Source organism: Rutilus rutilus (assembly GCF_951802725.1).
Source record: "Rutilus rutilus genome assembly, chromosome: 23".
NCBI classification, from domain to species: domain Eukaryota; kingdom Metazoa; phylum Chordata; class Actinopteri; order Cypriniformes; family Leuciscidae; genus Rutilus; species Rutilus rutilus.
This window is the reverse complement of record NC_140233.1, coordinates 13,287,484-13,312,414: the sequence shown is the minus strand read 5'-3', so window position 1 is coordinate 13,312,414 and position 24,931 is coordinate 13,287,484. Positions and strand designations below refer to the sequence as shown.

At 37.6% G+C, this 24,931-nt stretch overlaps 1 protein-coding gene across 1 annotated transcript; it reads left to right on the top strand.

Moving 5' to 3' along the window:
- Positions 1 to 44: 44 nt before the first annotated feature.
- On the top strand, positions 45 to 24,714 carry LOC311283373 (uncharacterized protein). The gene is given in 37 exon segments (XM_084397726.1): positions 45 to 2,743; positions 4,554 to 4,632; positions 4,971 to 4,992; positions 5,139 to 5,202; positions 5,279 to 5,381; positions 5,497 to 5,525; positions 5,630 to 5,735; positions 6,232 to 6,256; positions 6,370 to 6,460; positions 6,999 to 7,108; positions 7,210 to 7,270; positions 7,360 to 7,432; positions 7,515 to 7,539; positions 9,260 to 9,527; positions 9,621 to 9,761; positions 10,094 to 10,153; positions 10,976 to 11,252; positions 11,563 to 11,596; positions 12,905 to 13,485; positions 13,487 to 13,718; positions 13,970 to 14,123; positions 16,805 to 16,903; positions 17,141 to 17,295; positions 17,951 to 18,142; positions 18,534 to 18,742; positions 18,831 to 18,881; positions 19,165 to 19,251; positions 19,343 to 19,407; positions 19,506 to 19,628; positions 20,188 to 20,329; positions 20,418 to 20,577; positions 20,683 to 20,780; positions 20,984 to 21,067; positions 21,201 to 21,319; positions 21,421 to 21,567; positions 21,713 to 21,905; positions 23,227 to 24,714. Coding segments are annotated over 36 exon segments (4,668 nt in total). The 5' UTR covers positions 45 to 2,743; position 4,554; the 3' UTR covers positions 23,437 to 24,714.
- Positions 24,715 to 24,931: the final 217 nt, after the last annotated feature.

Genomic DNA, 24,931 nt, shown 5'->3' with positions numbered 1-24,931 from the left:
AGTGGCCCTCGAGGAGTCAGGCTGCATTACATAATTTCCCCACTATTTGATTGGTTCTTCATATGCAAACCCCTCTGTTACTAGGTAAAGCAAACTCTGATCTTGTGATGACTTCATCTGTTAATCACAAGATTCTAACAGACTGTCTAGTTTCATTTCCCAAATCTATGTTATTTTTACATACAAACGTACAGTCAAAGACACAAGTTTTCCATTGGTTTCGTACAGTACATCCTGTTCCATTGTTAGATGTTAAATAAGGTTAGATGTTAGAAACATGGTTAGTTTAATATACAGTTTAAAATTTCCACGACAGGTGTTAGTACAATAACACTTTTAAACTTTTAAAACTGTCATATAAGTGTCATATAAACTGTTATTTTGACCATTATGGTCTGGTTTCACAGGTCTGGTTAAATTAGGACATTTAAGTAGCTTTTATTAACGTGCCTTCGAAAAAAATATTACTAGTGTATTTTGAGACAACACAATGGCACTGACTTATAAGATATATCAGTACAAGTTGCTTTCAGTTAAAACAGCTCAAACATGCATTTTAGTCTGGGACTAGTCTTAAGCCTCGTCTGTGAACCTGGGCAAAAGTCTTTTAAATTACATTTACATAGAATATTCTGTAATATACTATATAACCAAAACTATATATTGTGTAATCAAACATTTCTTGTTATTATTAGCTTAAATTTTGCTAGCTAACTATTCAGGATGGCAGTTTAGCATTCTGATAGCTAATTAGCCTGCTAGCTTAACAGTTACCCTTCCCAAAAGTTCAATTATACATTTTTGTTTGATCGGACATTAAAACGGCTTCCAAAGCAACCCCTTAATTGAACAATCTTAGCATGCCGTTAACCAATTAGTCCGCTAGCTTAACAGTTACCCTTCACAAATGTTACATTTGTATAAATTCTACTATTTTGTTTGATTAGGTGTTAAAAAACGCTATCCTAGCAACTTTTCCGTGAACTAGCATACCGCAAGCCAAATAGTCTGCTAGCTTAGCCTATATATCCTTTGCAAATGTTCAATTATACATTTGTATATGTATTACTTTTACTTTTTTGTTTGATCAGGCGTCATAAACAGCTACTCTAGCTACCCTTTCAGTGAACTAGCTTAGCGTACCGCTTGCCAATTAGTCCGCTAGCTTTTTTATACGTATTATACATTTTTGTATAATCTACCAGCAGAGGCTAACGGGATCAGCGGTTGAGGCTGCAGCCATTTTGGTTCTTTTTTTCTTGACGTCAAACCTGTCAAATGAGGCAAATGCATAATCACCACATTAAGTTCAGACATTCTGTATTTTCCTCTATCTATGGTTATCTTAATCTTACTCATAATTTACTTTAAATAAATACCACAATTAGTTATAACAACCAGACCAAACAAGCTACACCCTTCATTTCTCTTTGTAATTATCAAAACAAACTCACAGGACCCCTCGCTTCACTCTCTCCACCAGTATCCTGTTAAAGGATTAGATGTCTCTTCAACTATCTTCTACATTTCTTCCAATCACATTCGAGGACACGGTGGTGACACTGGCCTGTGGGTGCTGATAAGAGATATGCTTTAGGGATTTACCTGAGATCAGTTTATGGTTTGCCTGAAAACGGCTGTGGTTTGTGTTTGCAAGGCAATAGCCTGCCCTTGATCAGTTGCATTGGCCCTTCACTGGTTCAGAGCTTATCCTGCCTTTATCTCATTATTGGATCTGCTGCTCAGCTGCTCAGACCTGGCATAGCAATGGCATTGGCTTCAAAAAGCAACACGTTAGATGCGCTCACCCTCAAAAGTCAAAGAATCACAGTAAACTGTGTTACTTGTGTAGCACTTAATTGGACCAGGAACAACTAGTTCAGGTGCAGGATAAAGAGAGGCATCTTAAGCTAACAAAATTAGCATGTAGCATGAAATAGCTTTTTTGGATGCTACTTTCTGCTAATTTCTTTTGCTGTCAGCTCTGATTAGTTAATTACATGAAACCCAAATCTTACCAGTTGGGTGTGAGAAGAACGTGTGCTCTGTATGTTGCATACTTTTATTAGTAGCTTAGCTACAGGCTTAATCTCAGAGAGGAGAACTGATGACGCAGGCTATGCTTAAGTGTGTATACCATCTAAAACTGTGTTAGCCCTTATACTGACACAGAGCTAATTAACTATGATACTCAAAGCTCCTTCTAAATCATGTAGTTTACTTGTATCCACTCAATAAACTCTTGATATTGGCTGATGATATTATATTTTAGCAGTGTGTGCTAATAAAAACTTATGGTTTAATGTTTTGCCATTTTTTAACTGGGAAAGTAAGCACAATCACAGAACACCTTCACATCAAGTTTTACAAATAATAAAAAAATTAGAAATTCTGTCATAGTCAAAACTATGTGCAAAACAAAAGTTTTAGATCTATTGTCATTTCAAAGGGAAAGATTGTGGTTTGCACACTTACATGATAAAAAAACAACAAGATAAGATAGCAAGATAAAACAAATTCTTAACCGAAACCTTACAACTTCAGCATTGTCTTCTCATTGACTGTACCTGGTTAACAGCTACCATTGTTTTTAAGTATAATCTTATGTGGGGTATAGCACCGTCCTTCAAGATTTAATCCCGTTTGCCCAGTCCTGCCTCAATCCTAATCCTCACAGACTGCTGAAGTCCGCTCTGGATGGTGTCAATCCCTACGGAATGCCCAATCACTGCTGAGCATTCAGGTAAGAAAACTGATTTTTGATAATACCTGTTTCCCCCCCCAGAATCACTCAAATTATGTATGCTGATGTTGCTCTAGATCTAGAAGGGAGCAGTAATTTAGATCTGATTATGACAAGTAATTGTATATATTAATCCTTTTTATCATAGGAAAAAATTTATTTCTAAACGTTTTAGCTAGTGGACTTACTTTATATATCCGATAAGGTTTTAGCCTATATCCAGAAAAAAAAACAAAAAAAACAGGCAAGTCCAAAATGGCTAAACGCTAAGCTTTTAATGTTTGAAGCCATTAACACTGAGTGGAAGAACACTGACTCTTCTTCCTGTAAAAAGCTGCCTGCAAGTAGGCAAGGATATTCCATGCTAAGTTACTTTATCTTCAGAAATTATGCAACTCTTGCTAATTTCCTGACCAGTGATTTATGATTAAAATTGTTATCTTTAAAAAAATACTAAATATTTTGCCATTTTGGCTTGTACTTTAGCACAATAGTAACACGAACTAACAAAACAATAGGTTTTCAACATTTATTCATTTTTGCTCAATGTTAATTTCTAGACTACCATTCCAATGTTTGGGTCTGTAAGATTTTTCTGTGTTTTGGAAGTTTCAAGTTATGCGCACCAATGCAAGGCACGCTCACCAAGGCTGCATGTATTTGATCAAAGATACAGTAAAAGCAATAATATTGTGAAATATTTGTACAATTAAAAAATATATATATATGTTTTCTATTTTAATATATTTTTAAATGTAATTTATTCCTGATGGCAAATCATGAATTTTTATGAATTTTCACTCAGCATCATTACTCCAGTCTTCAGTGTCACATGATCCTTAAGAAATCATTCTAATATGCTGATTTGCTGTTTTAAGAAGCATTTCTTATTGTTGTTCATTTTTCGAACAGTAGGTTATACAAATACATTCTTAACATTGCATTAGCAAAGTTAACGTGTATATCTTTTATTATAAGTCGTGCAAGCTTAATGTACATTCAAATAAGATAATGGTAAAACATCAGCTATGCTATGCTATGCTATGCTATGCTAAGCTCACCGATAGTTAGCATCTTGGTCTTCTAGGCTAAACCTGATTGGACTGTTCATTTTGCTTTGTGCAGAATATTTGTGTAGATAAAAGACAGATCGAGTCCATTTAGTTGGACAGAGTGAAGATAAAGGAAGTGATTAACTACATTTTCTTGACTTCCTGGTCACCCCTTGCAGTGCAACTGCTGACTGCTAATCGTTTTAATGGCTGCCATAATGGGCCTGAACAATCTTACAAAATATCTTGGTTGCGGTACAACTGTGTCCAAATCTGTCTGAGAATTTTAGAGCGAGTCTGTAGACACATGAAAAACTACTTTCATTGTTCATTAACAAGCTTATCAAACCTCTTATGTTTGCTAATGGATGTGACAAACATGACATCATTCTATTCCTAAAATGGCTGTGGGGTTTCCCTGTAAAGATGCTCTGTAGGTTTGAATAAATAGGAACTTCATTGGGCTTTCCCCAAAGATGAATCCTTGTCCTAGAAATAAATCTCTTTGAACATTATGGACTGAAGCATATGAAGCAAGCATTAGCTCTCAGCAAGGTTCCTGGGTTTTAAGTTAAGCTTGATGAGGATGAAACATAATTAACTGTAACTTGTTTCAGGTTAAGATCTATACTTACTCCATGTTGATTCAAAGAATGGAAGTTTATGCCATTAATCCATAGTCTATTCCATTATTACAGACACTGTATATGTGTTTAAGAGATATTTATTGATTTAATAGTTTTATCCCCCTCTCTCAGGATGTTTAACTGGGTGGTGAAGGTCGTGCCACATCCTCCTGATACACAGGACGACCTGAGGGACGAGCCAATCACAACGGTAAACCCAAGCCCATTAACCTGCACTCATAATACACACCTCACTAATATTTGTGACTGAATTTCACAGTAACAGTGCGGTTAGCGCATACGTTCTGACATATTGTATTGACCATGTCGGTAATGCAGGTTCAAATCTGGCACTCTACATTTTATGATCCCATTGCCTCTTCTTTACCCTATCATTTTTTGTCTTCCCTTTCTCTTAAAAAATGTCAAAAAGGGCAATTCTAACCTCACAAACCCCTTCACGTAAAAAAAAAAACCCATGAAATAAGCCATGTCCTCTCATATATTAAATCTCTGATTCTCTTATATCTTATCTTATTTTCTCTGAAGAATGGGAAAACATCAAATCAAGGTACATTTACAGCACCCTTACCGCTTTAAATGTATTAAAATGTGTTTTTTGGGTTTAATGTAAAATATGATACTACAGTACTATACAATCAATCAAAATAGTGTACTAATGCACAATGAGCCTCTTTCTGTCTTCTTCTCATGCAGATAAGTTCAATTCACACAAAACAGGCAGGGAGGAAGACCAATCATCCCAAACTTCACAGGGAAGGTGAGTCTTGACTGATCTTATCCATAAAATAAGACACTCTGTGAATGTATGAACCTGAAACCTGCTTCTGTTTCAGTGTTCAGAATGGCATGTTGAACTGGCTTTCCAATGGTTTTGCGAGTGCGCTGCCACAACCTGCAGGGAGTCCTCATCTTACGAGAGCCAACGCTGATGCTAAAGTATTGATTTCATTTCAAATAATTGATATTTAACACCATTTGGTATTGCGCATTGGTGTGCATTCAAAGCAAATCTTTTCTTTGGAAATGAACTGTTCTTTGAACCATCTTTCAGTCACTGCAGGAGGAAGGTTCTGCTGACAGGTAAGGCAATGAACAATATTCTTATCAGCAACATCAGTACAGCATCAGTGAAGAATCCAACTGTGCATGAAGTGTCTATACAGTGTGTGCTCTCTGTCTGCCAGGGCTAGAGGTATTGCCTGGATCTCGCAGGGAATTGGAAAGGTGGTCCCACAGCCTGATGAGAAATACATACATGGAGAGACTCCAGAATCTGAAGAAGTCACAGAGGTGCAAGACGTTTCATTTTCTTTTTCCATTTACTTCAGATCGATGATGTACAACTTATATTTAACTTATATTACATTAAAATGTCTTTAACTTTTGTATAACTTAAAGCAATGTAAAAATATGTTGTCATAACTTATTGATCATATAAATGTTTACAGTGTAGACACATAATTAAAAGCTTAGATAAAATGTATCAAAAATAATGATTCATTTATGTTTCTCAATTTAATGTTATTGAGAACATATTTAAAATGTAAATAGAAAATCCTAATCCAATTGTATATTATTCATTTGTATACAAAATCTATTTAATAATATATCTCTAGAAATGGAAAGCTCAAATGAAACTTTGATTATTCACTTGTCTGAAGCATATTTTATTAGATATATATAGTTATTAATTAGAGTTATGAATAGTAACTTTATATGATACATTTGAAAAAAATAAAAAAATAAAAATGAATAATGTTTTAATTTTTTTTTCTATTTACTTTAGGTTTATGAAGCCAAGGACCTCCCAGGTGTGTATCAGACAGTTTGCATTATGGAAAACAGCGAAAGCATGAGTTAAATGAATAAGCTCTATGGTTGAATTAGTATCAGTGAGTTCATGCTTGTGTATCTCTTCCACCAGATCAAGAGCCTTTGCCACATATACCAGTAGTAGAGCTGGTGTCAGAAGACGAGGTGTCCGAGGCGGAAATCCCTGCTCAGTTCCCTCCCAAGTGAGTGTCATTCTGTAAAGCACACAGGGGAAAATGGTGACATTGGTGTATTAGGTGCCTTAAGGTTTGTTTAGTTTTTTGCTAAGGCAAGCATCATTATTACATTCAAAATCACATGTAGGGTATCAACGGTAGCTCTGATGCTCTTTTCTTCCCTATTATGACGTATATGCGAGTGAAACTGCTTGTCGAATAAGAAGAAATGTAGGACGGGATTTGATTTTGACCATCGTCAATTGATTGGATGGTTGAGGTTTGCTATTGGTCGATCTCATGTGAGTGACAGGTTGTGCTCCGCCCTCGTGCCAGTAAACACATCATCAGAGAAGAGAAGGGATGTTGTTGCAAGAGGGAGGGGAAGTTATTTTGATTAAAGATTATGAGGGAACATCAATTAAAAAAAATAAAAAATTAAAAAAACATTATAATGATGGGCACACAAAAAATAAGAATTGTCCATTTTGATTTCACAGTGACTTTAAGCCCCTTGCAAAAGTTCTTTTAAGAAACATTATTGCTTATTTCAATGTGTGTACAGAGTAATGACCTGGATAAAGAGCAGCTTCCAGAATGCTATACCGCACCATGTGACCAGACCCCCAAATTCCAATTCTTCAACGCCGAGGTCATCACAATGCTCAAACAAAGGTATCGTTCAAACTGTATGATCTGGAAAAAGCTAGATTTTTAAAGGCCGTAACTATTTAGCTTCATGTTTGGTAAAAAAACAAAACACTATTTCTCAACAGTCTATTCACCTCCTCCAGAGTCAATAACCAGCATGACGGAAATTGATCTAAAAACTCCCAGGTGAGTCATGTCAAATTTGATTCGTTCTTTTGCAAGTGATTACAGGCATAGATGTCCACTTGATGTCCCATGCGTTCTCTTGTTTTCAGTATGGTGGGCTGGATTGTTCAGGGCCTGGGACTTTCAATGCCACAGCCGGTGCTTAAAAACAAAGAATGTTTGGTAAGTAAGGGTCAATGCTTTGACGTTATTACCTTGGTTTTAATAGGTCTTTCTCCACACTGACTCTCTTTCTTTTCACCAGGAGGACGGGATGATTGTGCAAAATGGTGAGTAAGACGTTCCTCCAACACTGTTTACGCTGTTTTTCATAACACACTCAGTTTGTTTCCTGGAAACTCTAGTGTGGTTTCAGTAGAATATGAAAACACGTAAAGATCATTGCATGCGTAACAACATGACCCAATCTGTGAGACATCAGAATACAAGTAGAAAGACTTCAGGGTGAGCGATTCTGTTGAAGTGTAGGACAAACTCATAACTCAGTCCATCTTCTCCTTCTGTTACAGGGGGGAGGACACTGAGAACCCCTTAAACAAAAGGAGAGAGAGCACGCAACAGCATTACGCAAAGTCACAGACAAATGGACAGTGGAGACAGATGCGTTTAAATAGTGGCTTTGTAGCTCTTTTGAATGACCAGGCAGCTATGAAAATCTACTGAATGTAATGCTTGACATTCTCTGTACTGTATAACTAGCCAAGACTGATGTTTTTAGACTCTAAGTACTGTATGAATGGCTGGCATCTCTCAGATGGGTGTGTGTTGTTGCTGCAGTGATCTTTTTGAATTGACGTTTAGATTGACTGTACATGTCTTAAAACAATTGTAATCATCATGAGATGTAATTATTATTCATTTTACTGTATGTTTCATTAGTTGACTAGTATATGTTTTTTTTTATTATTATTACTTAAATCGTGAGAGTCGTGAGAAACCAATATTTAAAAAAATATTTAATTGCCTTGACTTGTATATGTAGCTATTTGTGGCTGATTTTAAGTCATAAACTAAAGTTTAGGGTTGGTAAGTCTCTTCTGCTCATAAACAAATACTGTAAAAACAGTAATATTGTGAAATACTGTTACAATTTAAAAAAATAAATGTTTTCTATTTTAATATATTTACATTTTTAATTGATTTCTTTGATGGAAAAAAAATCCTTTTCAACAGCCATTCAGTCTTTAGTGTCACATGATCCTTCAGAAATCATTCTAATATATTTCTTATTATTGTCAATGTTGAAAACATTCTGCTGATTAATATTTTTGTGGAAACCATGATATAGTTTTTCAGAATTCATTGAATATAAAGTTATGAATACAAAGGAACTGCATGTATTTGAATGTGAAATCTTTTGTAACATAAATATTTTCACTTTTGATCACTTTAATGCATCATTGCTAAATAAAAGTTTTTTAATCTTACTGACCCCAAACTTTTGAGCAGTATTGCACACTTTGTTTTTATTCATTGTAATTTAATCTTTATGTATTTAATGTATATTCATATTTGATATACTTCATGTCAATAATTATTAATATTGTATTAATACATTGCATTAATAAAGGAAAATGCATGACTGCACACATGTGTAAAGGGTTCAGTCTCTATTGGCTAAAGTGAAATGAAATTCCATGGAAAACGCATGCAAAATAACTTTGCTCTCAACCAAAGTAATTAACCATAAGTAATAAAATAAATAAATAAAAATTTGAGGGGAACATTTTAACTCCTTTTATAGGGGGCCTTATTTAATCTTACAGATGTTTCCTATTTTCTAAGCACTCAAATGCCAATGTATCCTGATGTTTGAAATGTTAAAACTAAAGGAAAAACAAACCAGGCTGTTCTGTTAAAAAATGCCTTATCACACTAAATTTAAAGGAACAAAACCCAGCACAGTAATGAAAAGCATCCCCCACAGAATCATGTGATGACCTTTTAAGTTGTAAAACCAGTCCTCAAGCATGGTTGTGTCCTCAGCAGGCAGTGCTCGATCAGTTCCTGCAGATCTCATTCTTGAGGAGGTTGACTCTGAAGATGAGGCTCAAGCAAAGGAAACATGTCCAGCAGCGAACTCACCTCCATATTCACAACATCCACAGACGCCTTGGTCACCGGAACAATCTCTCCCACTCTCGCAAGCAAACATAGAGCTGGAGGACGCAGAGACCCAAACTGCACGATGGACGCCCATGATCGAGAGCATCAGGAGAGAGGCGGAGGACACCGCCATGTTGATCATGGAGGAACGGTAATGACTAAAAGCACAGTGGCAGCATGATGATCGAATAATTGAAGTAACTTTAGAAACAGGCTTTACTCGTGGTGCTGTTCTCTGGTGCAGGTTGATTCAGGAGCGTCTAACAATGGCCCGCATGGCAGAAGAAGTGGCACGGCACACAGCAGAGATGGCTGTCAGGGAGTTCACACAGGCCCGGCACGGCATTCAGACCATTGCGGAAGAGCCAGAAGATGATGATCAAGAGTAATTCATGCAAACTCATCCACAATAACAAGAAATCGATCAGACCTATACTCTTTTTGAGTATGACAAACAGTTTGTTAATATATATATATATATATATATATATATATATATACACACACACACACATACACACACACACATAGATAAAATATCAAGCCAAGTGGCATCTGCAATGAAATTCAAGCACTTTTAAGTGTGACTTTTTAGGGCTATTGTATGTCAGGGACACGTCCCAATATTAAGTATGTTCTTTAAATGACCGATTCTTAAAATTCTACATTTTGTCAACATAGGCCTCGTCTAATACCTTGAATGTTTCTGTGTCACAGACTACAAGTGCTGCAGGAAGAGGAGAGTGATATAGAAGTCCTACGGAGTCAAATTGAAGAGTAAGACTTCTGAAAATAGTATAATAAACATCATGGTGAACAAGCTGGGATTTCTCTTTCAGCTGGGAAGAATAATTTGTTATCATAGTTTTTATCAACTGTTGTCATGCTTTCATTGTTGTTTGACCCATAACTGCTTTTCACATTAGTGTTTGCAATACAAAATTGAACTGAAAGTAGCTTCTGCGTATTTGTAGATCTGTGTTTTATATTAATATGGCCACACACATAATTACAATACACATAATTACAATACACGCATTTCCTAGCAACTGCATTGCATCCCATATTAGAGGCGCGCGGTGGCCTCTCTTCGGTTGTTATAGTTACTAATCCCGCCTCTGATGCTTGTTTTCTGCCTCGTCGCAGTGATGGATGGCGCAGGTTCTTTACTTCCAGAATGAACGTTTATCTCGTTCTAATTAATCGCGTCAACATATAGAATTTGTATCACGTTCATTTATAAACAAACGACACAAAAATGGATGGATATGAACACTGCATCACCTGAAGCGCTCAGAGACCGGGTCTGATTTCAAAGTAAGTTAATTATAATAAAACGACGATGACGCTCGAAGCTAGCTTACAGCTTTCGTTTATAATATTTTGTGAATGTTTCAAATAAATGACCATACTATTTAAAGGAGGCTTTTTGGAAAACAAAACAGATCTCGCCTCGTGTTGTTCCATCATGCGAAAATTGTGCTTATGCGAATTTGTTTATAGCTGACACAGATGTGTTAGTTGCTTACATATGTGATTAGCCTGTTGTTTATGTAACGTTAATAGCTGATAATTGCGTCATGCTGTTTGTATCCACAGGTGTCAAGTACCTTTAGTTAAGGAGTTTGTTCCAGAAGGACAGGAGGAAGAAGCTGTAGACACTGCGTTTACAGTTGAAACCCCTGTGGAGGAGTTTAAGTCCTCTTCACCTCTTCAGGAGGAACCAGAGCCTGAACCTGAACCTGAACCTGAAGAGCTTCATGAGGAGGAGGAGGAGGAGCCCAGAGACTCCAGTGAAGCCGAAGAAGAACCTGACCCGATCACTCAGCAACCTCAGTCCATTACCAGCTCCTCCGTTTCACGAACTGATTCACCGGTAATATATTTTTACTGTCCATCTAACTTTAAACTTTAAAAGTATCATCACGTTGGTCATCCGGCTTTATATCTGACTGTTACATAACAGATGTCATTTTAAATAGATTGTAAATGGCTTTTCACAGGTATTATTATCCATTGTTTACACCAAGTACATAAAACTCTCTCTGAAGTTACACTGAATAAAGTACGCTGTGCTCATACTGCAGTGATCATATTTTCCCTTTGTACTAGTGCTGCTTTTTTCTTCTCTGTGTTACAGTGTTTGAAATAAATGTCTCAAAATTCTGTAATTTTGCTTTATGTAGGTGGAGAGTACATTTACTGAAGAGGAAAGTAGTGGTGAGTGTTTATCTCAGTCATTCGGAAATAGATCACGCAAACACCTTGATGCTAACATGGTAAAAAGCCACAGAATGGCATCCCAAATGACATATATTTCCTTTACATTTTTATTACTCAGATGTAGTAATTTACATACAGTGGCTCTAAAAAAAAGTATTTTGACACTTAAAGTGATTCACCCAAAAATTAAAATTCTGTCATTAATTACTCACTCTCATGTCGTTTCAAACATTCGTTCATCTTCTGAACACAAATGAAGATCTTTTTGATGAAATCTAAGAGGTTTCTTTCCCTCCATTGACAGCTTACGCAGCTACCACTTTCAAGCACCAGAAAGATAGTAAAGACATCATAAAAGTAATCCATGTGACTCCAGTGGTTTAACCTCAATTTTATGAAGTGCAAAAATCATAATTTACCGTGAGAAAATTATTTGACACTTACAAATTGAAAGTGGTAGTTGCAAAGGCTGTCAATGGAGGGACAGAAAGCTCTCAGATTACATTAAAAAGATCTTCAAGATCAACAAATAAATTGTAGGTTTGGAACAACTTGAGGGTGAGTAATTTATGACAGAATTTTCTTTTTTGGATGAACTAACCCTTTAAGCCAAATGGATTAATATCATTGCATTGTAGTTTACATTAATGAATACTTACGTTTGACAACCAGAAAGTGTAATGTAAACTAGTATGTTTTCCAGCAAAAGTGATTATTAATTAATTGCCGTCTCTGAGTTTCCTTTATAGGCCTAATTATAATAACAGTATAATTTTCAGCTAATTTAATGCAAAATTTCCTTGTAAAGTAATCTTAAAACTTGTTAAACAAAATGGTGTATAGTAATAATAGTATTTTTTTAAGAATTAAATAATACATATTAAATAATTCATGTTAAATTAAAATAACAATTGTTTAAAAATTTTATTTATAAATGTAAATAAAAGAAGTTACAGTTCCATAATTCTGAGTTTTTTGGGCCAGTGAAAAAATCCTTACTCTTGAGTTCTAGTATATATCTAGATTTATTTATTTTGTTAATTAACAGATTTATTTTTGTGAATTTATTATGATTAAAAAGTGTGCTTTTGCTATTTTTTAAATAATAATGTGCTTGTGATATTTGTGATATTGTGACAAACGCCATTTGGTTTGATCATTTATCTAATGCAATACTTTTCGGGGCCAATGTAATTGGCATTTCCCGACGTTATTCTCAGAATATTCTGTACGACTGAGCATCAAAAATTGTAAACAAATCATGCAACATACAATATAATTGAATATGTGCTGCTCTCCCCACAGTCCCTTCCAGATGTGATGCCCTGAAGAGCTGTTTCATGCGTATACCATATGCATCACAAGCCCTCAACAACTTCAACCAGTTCCTGATAGACATTGAGGTCACCCTGCCCAAAGTGCCTTCCATGCCCGATCTGCCCCCTGCTCTGTCTCAGATCACCCAGCAGCTGCCGTCGCTCCCTCCTCAACTGGCACAGCTTCCGCAACAAATCTCTCAGCTACCCCAACAAATTTCCCAGCGATTCTCCAAAATCACCCCACAATTCCCCAACCAGACGCTTTTTAGTGCTCCTCAGTTTCCCAGCTTCCCCGTGCAGTTATCCAGCCTCCCACAACAGCTGTCCAACATTCCGCAACAAATATCAAACCTCCCGCAAAAGTTGTCCAACTTTCCACAAAGGTTCACCAGCATTCCACGGTTTTCCATCCTTCCTCAACAGATCTCCAACATTCCACAACAACTCTCCAGCATTCCACAAAAAATATCCAGCATTCCACAAAAGATAAGCAACATTCCACAGTGTGCCCAGCAGTGCTACACTAACATTCAGAGCCGTCTCAACAAACTTAAGCCGGAACAGGATGCCCAAGGAGCAACCGCTGAAGAGTAGGGATCTGGAGTTGGACCGCCTTGTCCGCCAGTCCCCGCTTCATTCCCCCCGTACCCCTTCGCCCTCTTCCCCATGCTCCATCCTAGACCTGCCCAATGTGCCCTCTTACCCCCGTCTTCCACCCATCACCCCTTCCAGGCAGTTGTCAGGCGTCTCCAACCCTGCCTTCCACATTGAGGATGACCCCACCTCTGCTAGACCCTCAGGTGATCCACATTGTCGCCTTTTTCTGTTAGATTAGTCTGTGCTATGCTTTGCTGTACTATGCCTTGCTGCCAAGTGTGACTTAGAGAACATTAGATTTTGAGTGCCTGTAGTGACCAAAGTGACCTCTTCATGTACCAATCATTGACCTCAAACTCTAAGGCCCGGTTACCTCTAGGTAAGTCTTGAAGAGGACGCTACTGAAAGTGTCAATGTCAAGGTTTCTTTTATGTATAATCTTTTATGTCTTCAGCGAGCTCCAGACTGAGTGTGCACCCAGCCGTGAATGTGGAAGATGTTGATTCTGACCGAGGGAGATCTCGCCCTATACCCCCTATAATAAACCCACAGGATCCCAACCTCAAGACCCTTACTGTGCCTGGCATCCGTAAAGCCAATCGAACCAGGTAAATCTGCCTTGTTTTCATTAATCACATTGAATGTAGAAAAGATGCGATTTTATGCAAAATTTTGCCTAGCAATGTATGAAGCAAAGCTCACACAGAAGTCACTTTGAAATCAAGTCAGCGAATTCATGTGACCAACTTGAACTTGAAATCTTTTGCCTTCACGCAAAATTCACGATCGCGCGGATTCTTATAGAGTGGACTGGATTTGCCTGTGAAAATTCGCTGAACAATGGTAAATGTGACTGCACCTAAAGAGTAAATGTTTTTTTGCACTGCACTTGACCTGAGCTAGCATAAAGCCCAAAGTATACTTCAGTTTTGACTCGAACGCTAGTGTATATGAATTAGGGCTGAACGATATTCTGTTTTAACATCGACATCGCGATGTGCGAATGAGCGATAGTCACATCGCCGGAACATGCGATGTGAAGGGTAACGTTAGTAGCCTAGCACACAGTAAACACGAGCTTGTTGCATGGCTTTTTGCTGGGGTGACATACGCGTTCCGCGTGCCTGCACAGTGATTGGTTCGCTGTGCCGCAGCTCACCGCTCACAGCCAACATTCACTGGCAATCCTATAGCTAAAAATGCGCTACGAAGAGGGTCCGCCGCAAAAAAGTCAAAATCAGCTATTTGGGACTAGCCTATTTCGTCTACAAAAAGGAGGATGTTGACCAAAAAGAGGTAGGCTACTTTGCTGGAGTGTTATAAAGTTGTGGATGTTTTTTTTTTTTTAAGTCGTTTATTTTTCGTGTTCGCATTTATGAGGAAAAAACAGTTATTAAGGACGCGACCGTTATGAAAGCGGCAGTAAAAGACTGCTTTAAAACTTTCACAGATACCTCAAACAGAAAGCACAAAGCCTTTCTTTAAAACGAATTTCGTTTCGTATTAATTGTATCTTAATTTTAATCAGTATTTCATTATCCAATTTCCTGGATTTAATAAATACATATTAAATAGCCTATAGCAGCCTGAACTGGAGATTATAAGCTATCATCCATGAACCGCAACTCAGCATAAAAGGTAGCCTACTCGCCTCACACACCTAATAATAATAATAATAATAATAATAAAATAGAAATATTACTATTATCTACAGAAATCTCTACTTTTAAACAGAACCATTAAAAAAAAAAAAATAATAGCCTAATCTGTATGAAAAGTGCATTTCTCCCGATCACTGCTGCGAAGATCGCGAGTCAGTATTGTCAACTTAATCTTTACAGAAAACACTTGTTTATTAATAAACAATTAAAATGTCACATCGCAATATTTTACATATTATTAATCATTACTTTTGCTGGTTATAGGTGCCGTTTACATGAACGCGTCACTGAATCAGCACAGAAAACAAAAATTTTCGGGTCCTAGAACCTGAAGAACGTTAGGTCCTGTGAAGAACGTTCACCGAATTCTGAGAGAAATATGTTTCTGGAATAAAATATTTAGTGGCCTTTTTTTTACTTGTAATGAAGCTTGCTTATTAGTGAAATTATTAATAACATGGGATGGTAATTATTGACTTTAGCCTGGATTGATGGCTTGCAATATCGCGATATATATCGTTGGGAAAAAAAATATCGCAATGTAATTTTTTTCCAATATCGTGCAGCCCTAATATGAATACAGCGGAACATATATCCTTTCAAAGTATACTTCATTTGATAGCGCGTGCGAGCGAACACAGGTGCTCAACCCATGGACAGTAGAAAGTTTCATCATTGTCCCGTGTCTGCGCTATATCTCTCCAGAAGTTTTGGCAGATAAAAATGTCTTTGGACTCGAGACACAAGCGCTTGCCAATGTGTGCATCTATTGTTGTTATGTCTCCAGGAGTTTGTTGTTCCGTCTCATCAGTTTCTTTTTCGACTGTGAAACAATGTCCCTGGGTAGTGTTATGATCTTGTGGACAAACAAAGTAAAAAAAAATTGAAGGTGCATGTGCCAGCTGAGCGTACAGACACTGCGTAGTTAGAAAAATCTGGCTTCGATCATCACTATGCTGATGAAATTTGTCACATGCATTGTATGCATACCCTAGAGTTCTTGTACCCTATGTAGAACTGTGCCGAACCAAGCTGAAGTGGAAATATAACTGGAACCGTTCCTTACCATTCTTAGCACCATTCAGCCTGATGGTGGAAAAGCAGCTAATGCTATTGATCTCATAAATATGCAAATTAGAATGTTAATTCAGGGTTTAAAATGTACAATGTGAAAATCTATAAACCCTCAGCATAAAATGTGAAACATGGTTGACAATATCATTGAGTTCACAAGTTCAACTGTGAAAAGCCCTATTGATATCCAAATATACATTTCATGTTTTGTTTCTTTTCTGTTTTGTTGTCTGCACACACACACACTTACTTACGTACATACACACACTTATTTCTCTGGATGCAAACGGTGTATGCAGAGACAGAAAACCACAGACAATTTGGACCAAGATGTAAGATTCTTTAAATAAGTCTATTTCAGGACTCATCTCAATCTACTCCATATTCCCCACTTCATTCTGTACATTTGTGTGCGTATTTGAGTTTGTGAAGACTACTCATCATTTCCTTACTTATCATATGCAAATGTCATTTGTTTAAAACTTTTGCCCTTTATTTTATAATTCCAGTCCTGTAAAGGTCTATCATAACTTGTTCTTAACTTTCTCTTACAGCAAGAGACTTTACTCACAAGATGATGAGGAAGAGGAGGAGTTAGAAACCTCAGTCCGGGCCTGGCCAAGCCAGACTAGCATCTCGAGTGCAGATGACGGGTAACAAATAAACTAAATTAAAATGAATGCACAAAAATTAAATATTGATATATTGATATAATAAAAAAACACATCATGGATATAGTTTGGTTGCAAATTATGCATGTTCTATAATGTGCTTTGGGAAACCTAGCCACAATGTATACAAATACGTGATTGCTTTGGTGGGTTTTTTGTTGTTTGTTGTTGCAGTAATTATCGAATTATTTAAATTGACTAATTATGTTCTGTCTTAAGGCTTAATCAACGGCCATCCTCTTCTGCCAGCCAGACTAGTACCGTAGTAAACGACAGATTACAGGAGCTGGTCAAGCTGTTCAAAGAGAGAACAGAGCGGGTCAAAGAGAAACTGATTGATCCAGACAATTCAGACGATGAGACACCACCTGGCTGTGAGTTAAGTCCAAAATAACACGCCAATGGCATTTATTTTAAAGAACAGCAGCAGAAGCACACTTTTCATTCAGAGGAATGTGTTGACAAGACAATAGATATACTAGGGCTGCACAATCAATCGTATTTTAATTGTGATTACGATTTCTGCTTCTTTTAATGAAATCTGCGATATTGGCTCGCTGGTTATTTATCCTCACAAAAAAAGTTTCAATTGACGTTTTTAAGGTTTTAAAAGTTATTGATGTAGAGAGTGTGTGAATGTAAGTGAGAAAAATAACAAATGCAGAGTTGATTTTCTGTTTTGTGCTTATGTGAAAGTGCGATAATTCTGCTGACAGAAATATCTCAAATGAGAACTAACAATCGGGATTATTAGTTTAACCATTATCGTGCAGCCCTAATATATACTGATCTTTATCAAGACAAAAAGTACAGAATTTGAACACTGGTCGTCAAAGGTTAGTTAATAAACTAAGTTCCTAGTTAATGCGGGGGTTAAAAGTAATTGGATGCTGTAGCATCATTTGTTTGCAGATGTTACTTAATTCGATTTTTAATGTAATAAATGAAATTAAATTCATACTTTTTAAGTGACTTCAGTGGCCAAATATCTAAGTCTACGTAGCAAATAATATGGTCTTTTATGAACAGCCCCTGCTAAGCAAGCTCCAGCTCCTCCTCCTGAACCTCCGGCAGAGCAGAAAACAGAGCAGGAGGTGCCCGAGGCCCCCGCCGAGAAAGAAGAGGAGAAAACGAAGCTCCTGTGCTGTAAAATGAAACCTCAGTCCAGGATTGCTCGGCTTCTGCAGTACCGTTTTCCAACCAGCATCGACCCCTTCACTAGTGAGCACTCCTTCTCTCCTCTCTTCATTGTAATCCTGTGGACTCATTTAGACTTGCCTACAGCTGTCTACATTTTAGCTGTCTTGACATTCCATACTTGCACATAAATCCGATCAGTTACTGATTTTCCTTCATTCTTTGTTCTGTTCTCACACCCTTTTCCTAAGCTTCACATTCCTCCCTCTTTTTAAAACTTTAATAGCATTTGGCAACTAGGCATCGGGTTTATAAATTACATTTTTTTGCATGATTTAAATTTTGGTGCACATTGATGGTTTAATTAATTGAATTGAACTTAATGAGTCATACTATTTAGTTTACTTTAAGTTAATACATTCAGTATTCAGCATTTGAAACGATGAAATCTCACATTGCTCTATGTTCTCTGTAGATCTGATCTACGTACTTTGGCTGTTTTGCGTGTCTTTGGCGTTTAACTGGAGCGCGTGGATGATTCCTGTGCGTTGGGCGTTTCCTTATCAAACACCGGATAACATCCATGTGTGGCTGTTGATTGACTACTTATGTGATGCCGTCTATATTCTGGACGTCCTGGCCTTTCAACCCCGACTTCAGTTTGTGCAGCATGGGGACATCGTGGTAAATATAGTCAGGCAAAATATTAGAATATGTAAAGTAAAGTAAATGCTTTTTTTCACCCGGTGTTTTGCAAACTATTTGTTTTTAGAGCGGGAAGAAAGAAATGAGAGATAATTACATCAAAGCTGTACGATTCAAGGTAATGAGACATTTATGCCACTTATCGTTTCATGTTTATGCCCTGAGGTACTGGACACATTCTGTATTCTAAGGGGTGGTTCACGCTGAATGCGCTTTTGCTGTTACGTTTTTTTAAAAGTTGTACTTTTAACTTGAACACCGTGTTTTAAGAATGTCGTGTGATGCACGAGATGCTGCAAAAGACACGAGACGTGAGCGCAACGGTTGAAGACGTCTGTCTAGCACATTAACAATGCGTTCTGTGTGAACGGCTCCTAAGGGTCTCATTTCCTGTGTTGCAGCTGGATGTTTTCAGTCTACTTCCTCTAGAGCTTCTCTACTTCAAAACAGGGATTAATCCACTTCTCCGCTTACCCAGGATCCTGAAGGCAAGCTGCTACTCTCACCGTTTAACTGGGCTTTAGGAAGATCAGTCCATGATGAACTGTTCATTCTTTAATGTGTCTTTCCTTTGTGCAGTTCATGTCTTTCTTTGAGTTCAACAAGCGTCTGGAAGCTATCCTGACCAACGCTTATGTTTACAGGTTAGCTGTTAGTTTCTAAAAACCTTTGTATTGGGCATGTGTTTGACATTTTATTTGGAGTGTTTATCTTGGTTTATATCTCTTATTTCGTTTATTAGAGTCATTCGAACCACCACCTACCTGCTTTATGCGGTCCACTGCAATGCCTGTTTATACTACTGGGGCTCTTCATATGAAGGTCTGGGTTTCTCAGATTGGGCCTATGATGGGACGGGTAATAGGTATGTGAATCAATTTTGTTATCAGTTTTAATTTACATCAACTTACTATTGATTTTTCACATTATAGTCAAAGTCCCACTTTCTTAGCTTCAAAAAGGTTTCTATTTTTTTTACATTCATTAAAATGTGTGCATGTGTTAATATATTCTTCCATTCCACTTACAATATTAGTCCAGGTTGCTGCACCAAAAACAGTTTTACATGGTCATTTTCCACATTCTCTATGATGAACCGTATTAATATGATTGTTTTTGCTCCTGTACCTTTAAGAAATGAATATGTAAATTACCTCTGTTATGACTGAATAGGATTGATGCATCAACATAATATTGTTGTTTATCATAGTAGGCCAACCTGCTGGATAGGCGTTAATATGTGAATGTGGGCAGGAACATGTTCATAATATTCACGTTTATGAATGTGATGTCATAATCACAACATTTCTGAAAGGAAACTCAATGATATTATTTTTTTCATGAAATGACACCTTTATTTATTTTTTCATAATATTTTCAAAGTTAAATAATTACTATTTACGTTTGCTTCGTGACCTTTTCAGTTACATTCGCTGCTACTACTTTGCTGTGAAGACTCTGCTGACTATTGGCGGCCTGCCAGGACCCACAACACTTTTTGAGATTGTGTTTCAGCTCATCAATTACTTTATTGGAGTGTTTGTGTTCTCCATCATGATTGGTCAGGTAAGGCCATTATCACGGTGTGAAAGGGATCAAAAGACTGGTTTTCTTTAGTGTTTAATATCATTGATTGAGGCTTGTCTTGTGTCAGATGAGGGATGTTGTGGGCGCAGCCACGGCGGCTCAGACAAACTATCGTGCCTGTGTGGATAACACAGTTAAATACATGGCCTCCTACCGCATACCTAAAGACGTGCAGAACAGAGTGAAAACCTGGTACAGCTACACGTGGCAGTCCCAAGGCATGCTGGGTAAGACAGACATCAACGTCAAAATACATTACAGACATTCATCCATAATCCCTCTGGCCATCCATTATCATATGATAAAAATTAAACTTTTGTGGTTTCACACAGATGAACAAGAGCTACTAGATCAACTTCCTGATAAGATGAGGCTGGATATAGCAGTGGATGTCAGCTACTCCATTATCAGCAAAGTGCCACTCTTTCAGGCAAGTGCTATGGCTGGAATACACAACACAACTTTTGTTTACATTTTTGCCCTGATTTGCAATCTCCAGAAGACAATGCTAGTTACCAAAAGTCAGAGCCAGTCTGCAGATTTCGATTTTTTTATATATATATTTTTAAAACTGGAGGGAGCCCAGAACAGATCTTTAACCTGCCTTGACTTTTTTCATTGTGTCTTTCTCAGGGCTGCGATAGACAGATGATCTTTGACATGTTGAAGAGGCTCAGATCAGTGGTGTATCTTCCAGGAGACTATGTCTGCAAGAAGGCAAGAAACACAAAGAAGATGTTTAGCCTACATAACAGACTTTTATACGTACTTGTGTTTGTGAAGGCAAGTCATTGTACCAAAGGAGTGTAAATCTGAAATGTGTTTATAATGTCAACCTCTCATGTTACAGGATGAAGTGGGCCGTGAGATGTACATCATAAAGGCAGGGGAAGTCCAGGTAGTTGGTGGTCCCGATGGAAAGACTGTGTTTGTGACCCTAAAAGCAGGAGCGGTGTTTGGAGAGGTCAGGTGAGGGCGGCTGCATCTAATTTAGTTGGTATACTGTACATAGTCTTAAATCCCTTATTGTCAAATTTGATCTTAGTTTCTGTCCGTTTCCCCAAATAAAGCTTGCTTGCTGTAGGCGGAGTAAACCGACGGACAGCTAACGTTGTAGCGCGTGGTTTTGCTAACCTACTCATCCTGACCAAAAAGGACCTCAATGATATCATTGTGCACTATCCGGAATCCCAGAAACTGCTCCGTAAGAAAGCAAAGTGAGTGCAACTGCTGAAAGGAAAATCATCAATGATAAATATTTCCCCTTTTTACTTTCATTTTCCACTATGATGATTCAACGATATTTCACTAGGTCACTAAGCTTTTGTTTAAATAAGGTGTAACCTGCTATCTGCCCTTTAGGAAAATGTTGATGAAGGATAAAAAGCCTGCTGAGAAGAAAGAGGAAGAGAAGGAGCCCATCCCGATTATTCCTCCTCGTGCAGAGACGCCCAAACTGTTAAAAGCAGCACTGGAGATGACGGTGAAATCAGGAATGAAAGGAACATGGTCTAAACTGAAGGACAGGACCAACAGATCAAGTGTCTCCTTGCAGGTACGTACCTTGAATTGAATTAGTTTAATGTAAGTCTATGCTGATCGATCTTTAAAAAGATATATATACACTCACCTAAAGGATTATTAGGAACACCTGTTCAATTTCTCATTAATGCAATTATCTAATCAACCAATCACATGGCAGTTGCTTCAATGCATTTAGGGGTGTGGTCCTGGTCAAGACAATCTCCTGAACTCCAAACTGAATGTCAGAATGGGAAAGAAAGGTGATTTAAGCAATTTTGAGCGTGGCATGGTTGTTGGTGCCAGACGGGCCGGTCTGAGTATTTCACAATCTGCTCAGTTACTGGGATTTTCACACACAACCATTTCTAGGGTTTACAAAGAATGGTGTGAAAAGGGAAAAACATCCAGTATGCGGCAGTCCTGTGGGCGAAAATGCCTTGTTGATGCTAGAGGTCAGAGGAGAATGGGCCGACTGATTCAAGCTGATAGAAGAGCAACTTTGACTGAAATAACCACTCGTTACAACCGAGGTATGCAGCAAAGCATTTGTGAAGCCACAACACGCACAACCTTGAGGCGGATGGGCTACAACAGCAGAAGACCCCACCGGGTACCACTCATCTCCACTACAAATAGGAAAAAGAGGCTACAATTTGCACGAGCTCACCAAAATTGGACAGTTGAAGACTGGAAAAATGTTGCCTGGTCTGATGAGTCTCGATTTCTGTTGAGACAGAATTTGGCGTAAACAGAATGAGAACATGGATCCATCATGCCTTGTTACCACTGTGCAGGCTGGTGGTGGTGGTGTAATGGTGTGGGGGATGTTTTCTTGGCACACTTTAGGCCCCTTAGTGCCAATTGGGCATCGTTTAAATGCCACGGCCTACCTGAGCATTGTTTCTGACCATGTCCATCCCTTTATGACCACCATGTACCCATCCTCTGATGGCTACTTCCAGCAGGATAATGCACCATGTCACAAAGCTCGAATCATTTCAAATTGGTTTCTTGAACATGACAATGAGTTCACTGTACTAAAATGGCCCCCACAGTCACCAGATCTTAACCCAATAGAGCATCTTTGGGATGTGGTGGAACGGGAGCTTCGTGCCCTGGATGTGCATCCCACAAATCTCCATCAACTGCAAGATGCTATCCTATCAATATGGGCCAACATTTCTAAAGAATGCTTTCAGCACCTTGTTGAATCAATGCCACGTAGAATTAAGGCAGTTCTGAAGGCGAAAGGGGGTCAAACACAGTATTAGTATGGTGTTCCTAATAATCCTTTAGGTGAGTGTATATTAAATATGTATTTATCAAACATATTTCACACTTTTCCCATGTAGCGCTCCATCTCTTCTTCTGCGACGCCCAACTCACCAGTTCATGAACCGCAGTCGGAGCAAGACGCAGACACACTGTCTCAGATGTCAGACAGCTCAATTCAAATCCCCGCGACCCCCACCGGCACTGGAGAAGGGAATGAATTTGCTGAAGAGGGCCCAGCAGAGGAGGAAACAAAATTGCACAGAGGTAATCCAGCGGCAAATAAATAAGCCATCATTTGCAGGACACCGTTGTGCTCAGTGTTTCACCTCTGGAACGGGTCGTGAGGTCAGGTACGGTCACGCAAGTGAACATCTGGAATGCACAAAACTGTCTTCTCATCAGGAAGTTTTCTCTTTCAGAATATATACTAATGGATATAATAATAAGCAGAATATAAATTATTTTATATATCTACCTGGGGCATCCGGATGCTTACAGCTTTTGTTGGATGTCATTTCTAAAATACTGTACAGAAAGGTTGTCTAATACAATTATTTTCATCATAATAAATAACATACATTAGTTACATTTAATAAAATAGAACGGAAATATTCAGGTTTACCATCGTTTGCTCCTGCTATCCAATACTTAAGTGCCTTAATAAACCCTGATCACTGTCAAGCACTGTACATACCTTTTAAAACAGTATAATCAGCAGTGCTCATTGCTATACGAGTTCATATTCATATTTATTTATTTTTTGCATTTTGTAGCATTTCTGTAAGGTGACCAGACGTCCCGGTGTATATATAAAGTATATCCCGGTGTCCTGACAGTTCACTTATAAATGTACTGGTTTTAGCAGTGTGGACTGTTTGAAACACTCGAAGTCTAAACTAAAGATGATTAATATATGCACAATTACACTGTAAGACATTTTCTCTGAATGTAATAAAATGCATCTTTTGGAACTGTTGTTATTCTTATCAGGTTGGTTAGTTTCTCTGTGCAACATCTGTCTGCTGTGCTGAAGATAATAGATGTGATCATTTCAAAGTGTGAAGTACAAGCATTTTTTATGATATCTAGATGTAGGCCTAAAAGTTTTTTTTTTTTTTATGCATTTACAATGTTGAAAGATTTTGCTGCCATTAACAAAATCAAATCAAACGGTTAACAGCTTTTCAGAACCAAGAGCAGATAGGCAGAAGGTTTGAAAATGAAAACTGCCTTTTTTATATAAACCTTCTCTGATGACTTGTTTTCATTGATGTATAAGTATACAGCAAACGCTGGGAAGTTAGTGATGCTTGTTGGACAGTCACATGTAAAATAGAATAAAATACTTTAGAGCTATTTATTTTTAGTATTTATTTAATTTTACTTGTGCAAATTGTGTTAAATGCTGAATCTGTTTATTTTATTGTATTATATTGCTGTTGCAGAATGTTTAATATGTTTAGTACGTTCTAAGCAGCTAAAAGTTTTATGGCCTGAGTAACTACTACTCTGTAAATAATTCAATAACTGTAAATAATAGTACTGTAGGTCAACAGTGTGTGATTTGGAATGGCATGGCTATTGTAAAATTGACACATAATTAAAGTTAAATTGTATGTCTGTCAATGTATCTGCCTTTGATGCTCTGCTGTCCAAATCTTTTCTGTTCTTTTGAATTATTTTCTCCTTTTCCCTTTTTTATTACAGAACAAGAACACTTACAAAATAACATAATTATATTACAGTATACTACTGTTAAAATAATAGTAGCATCAAAGTAAA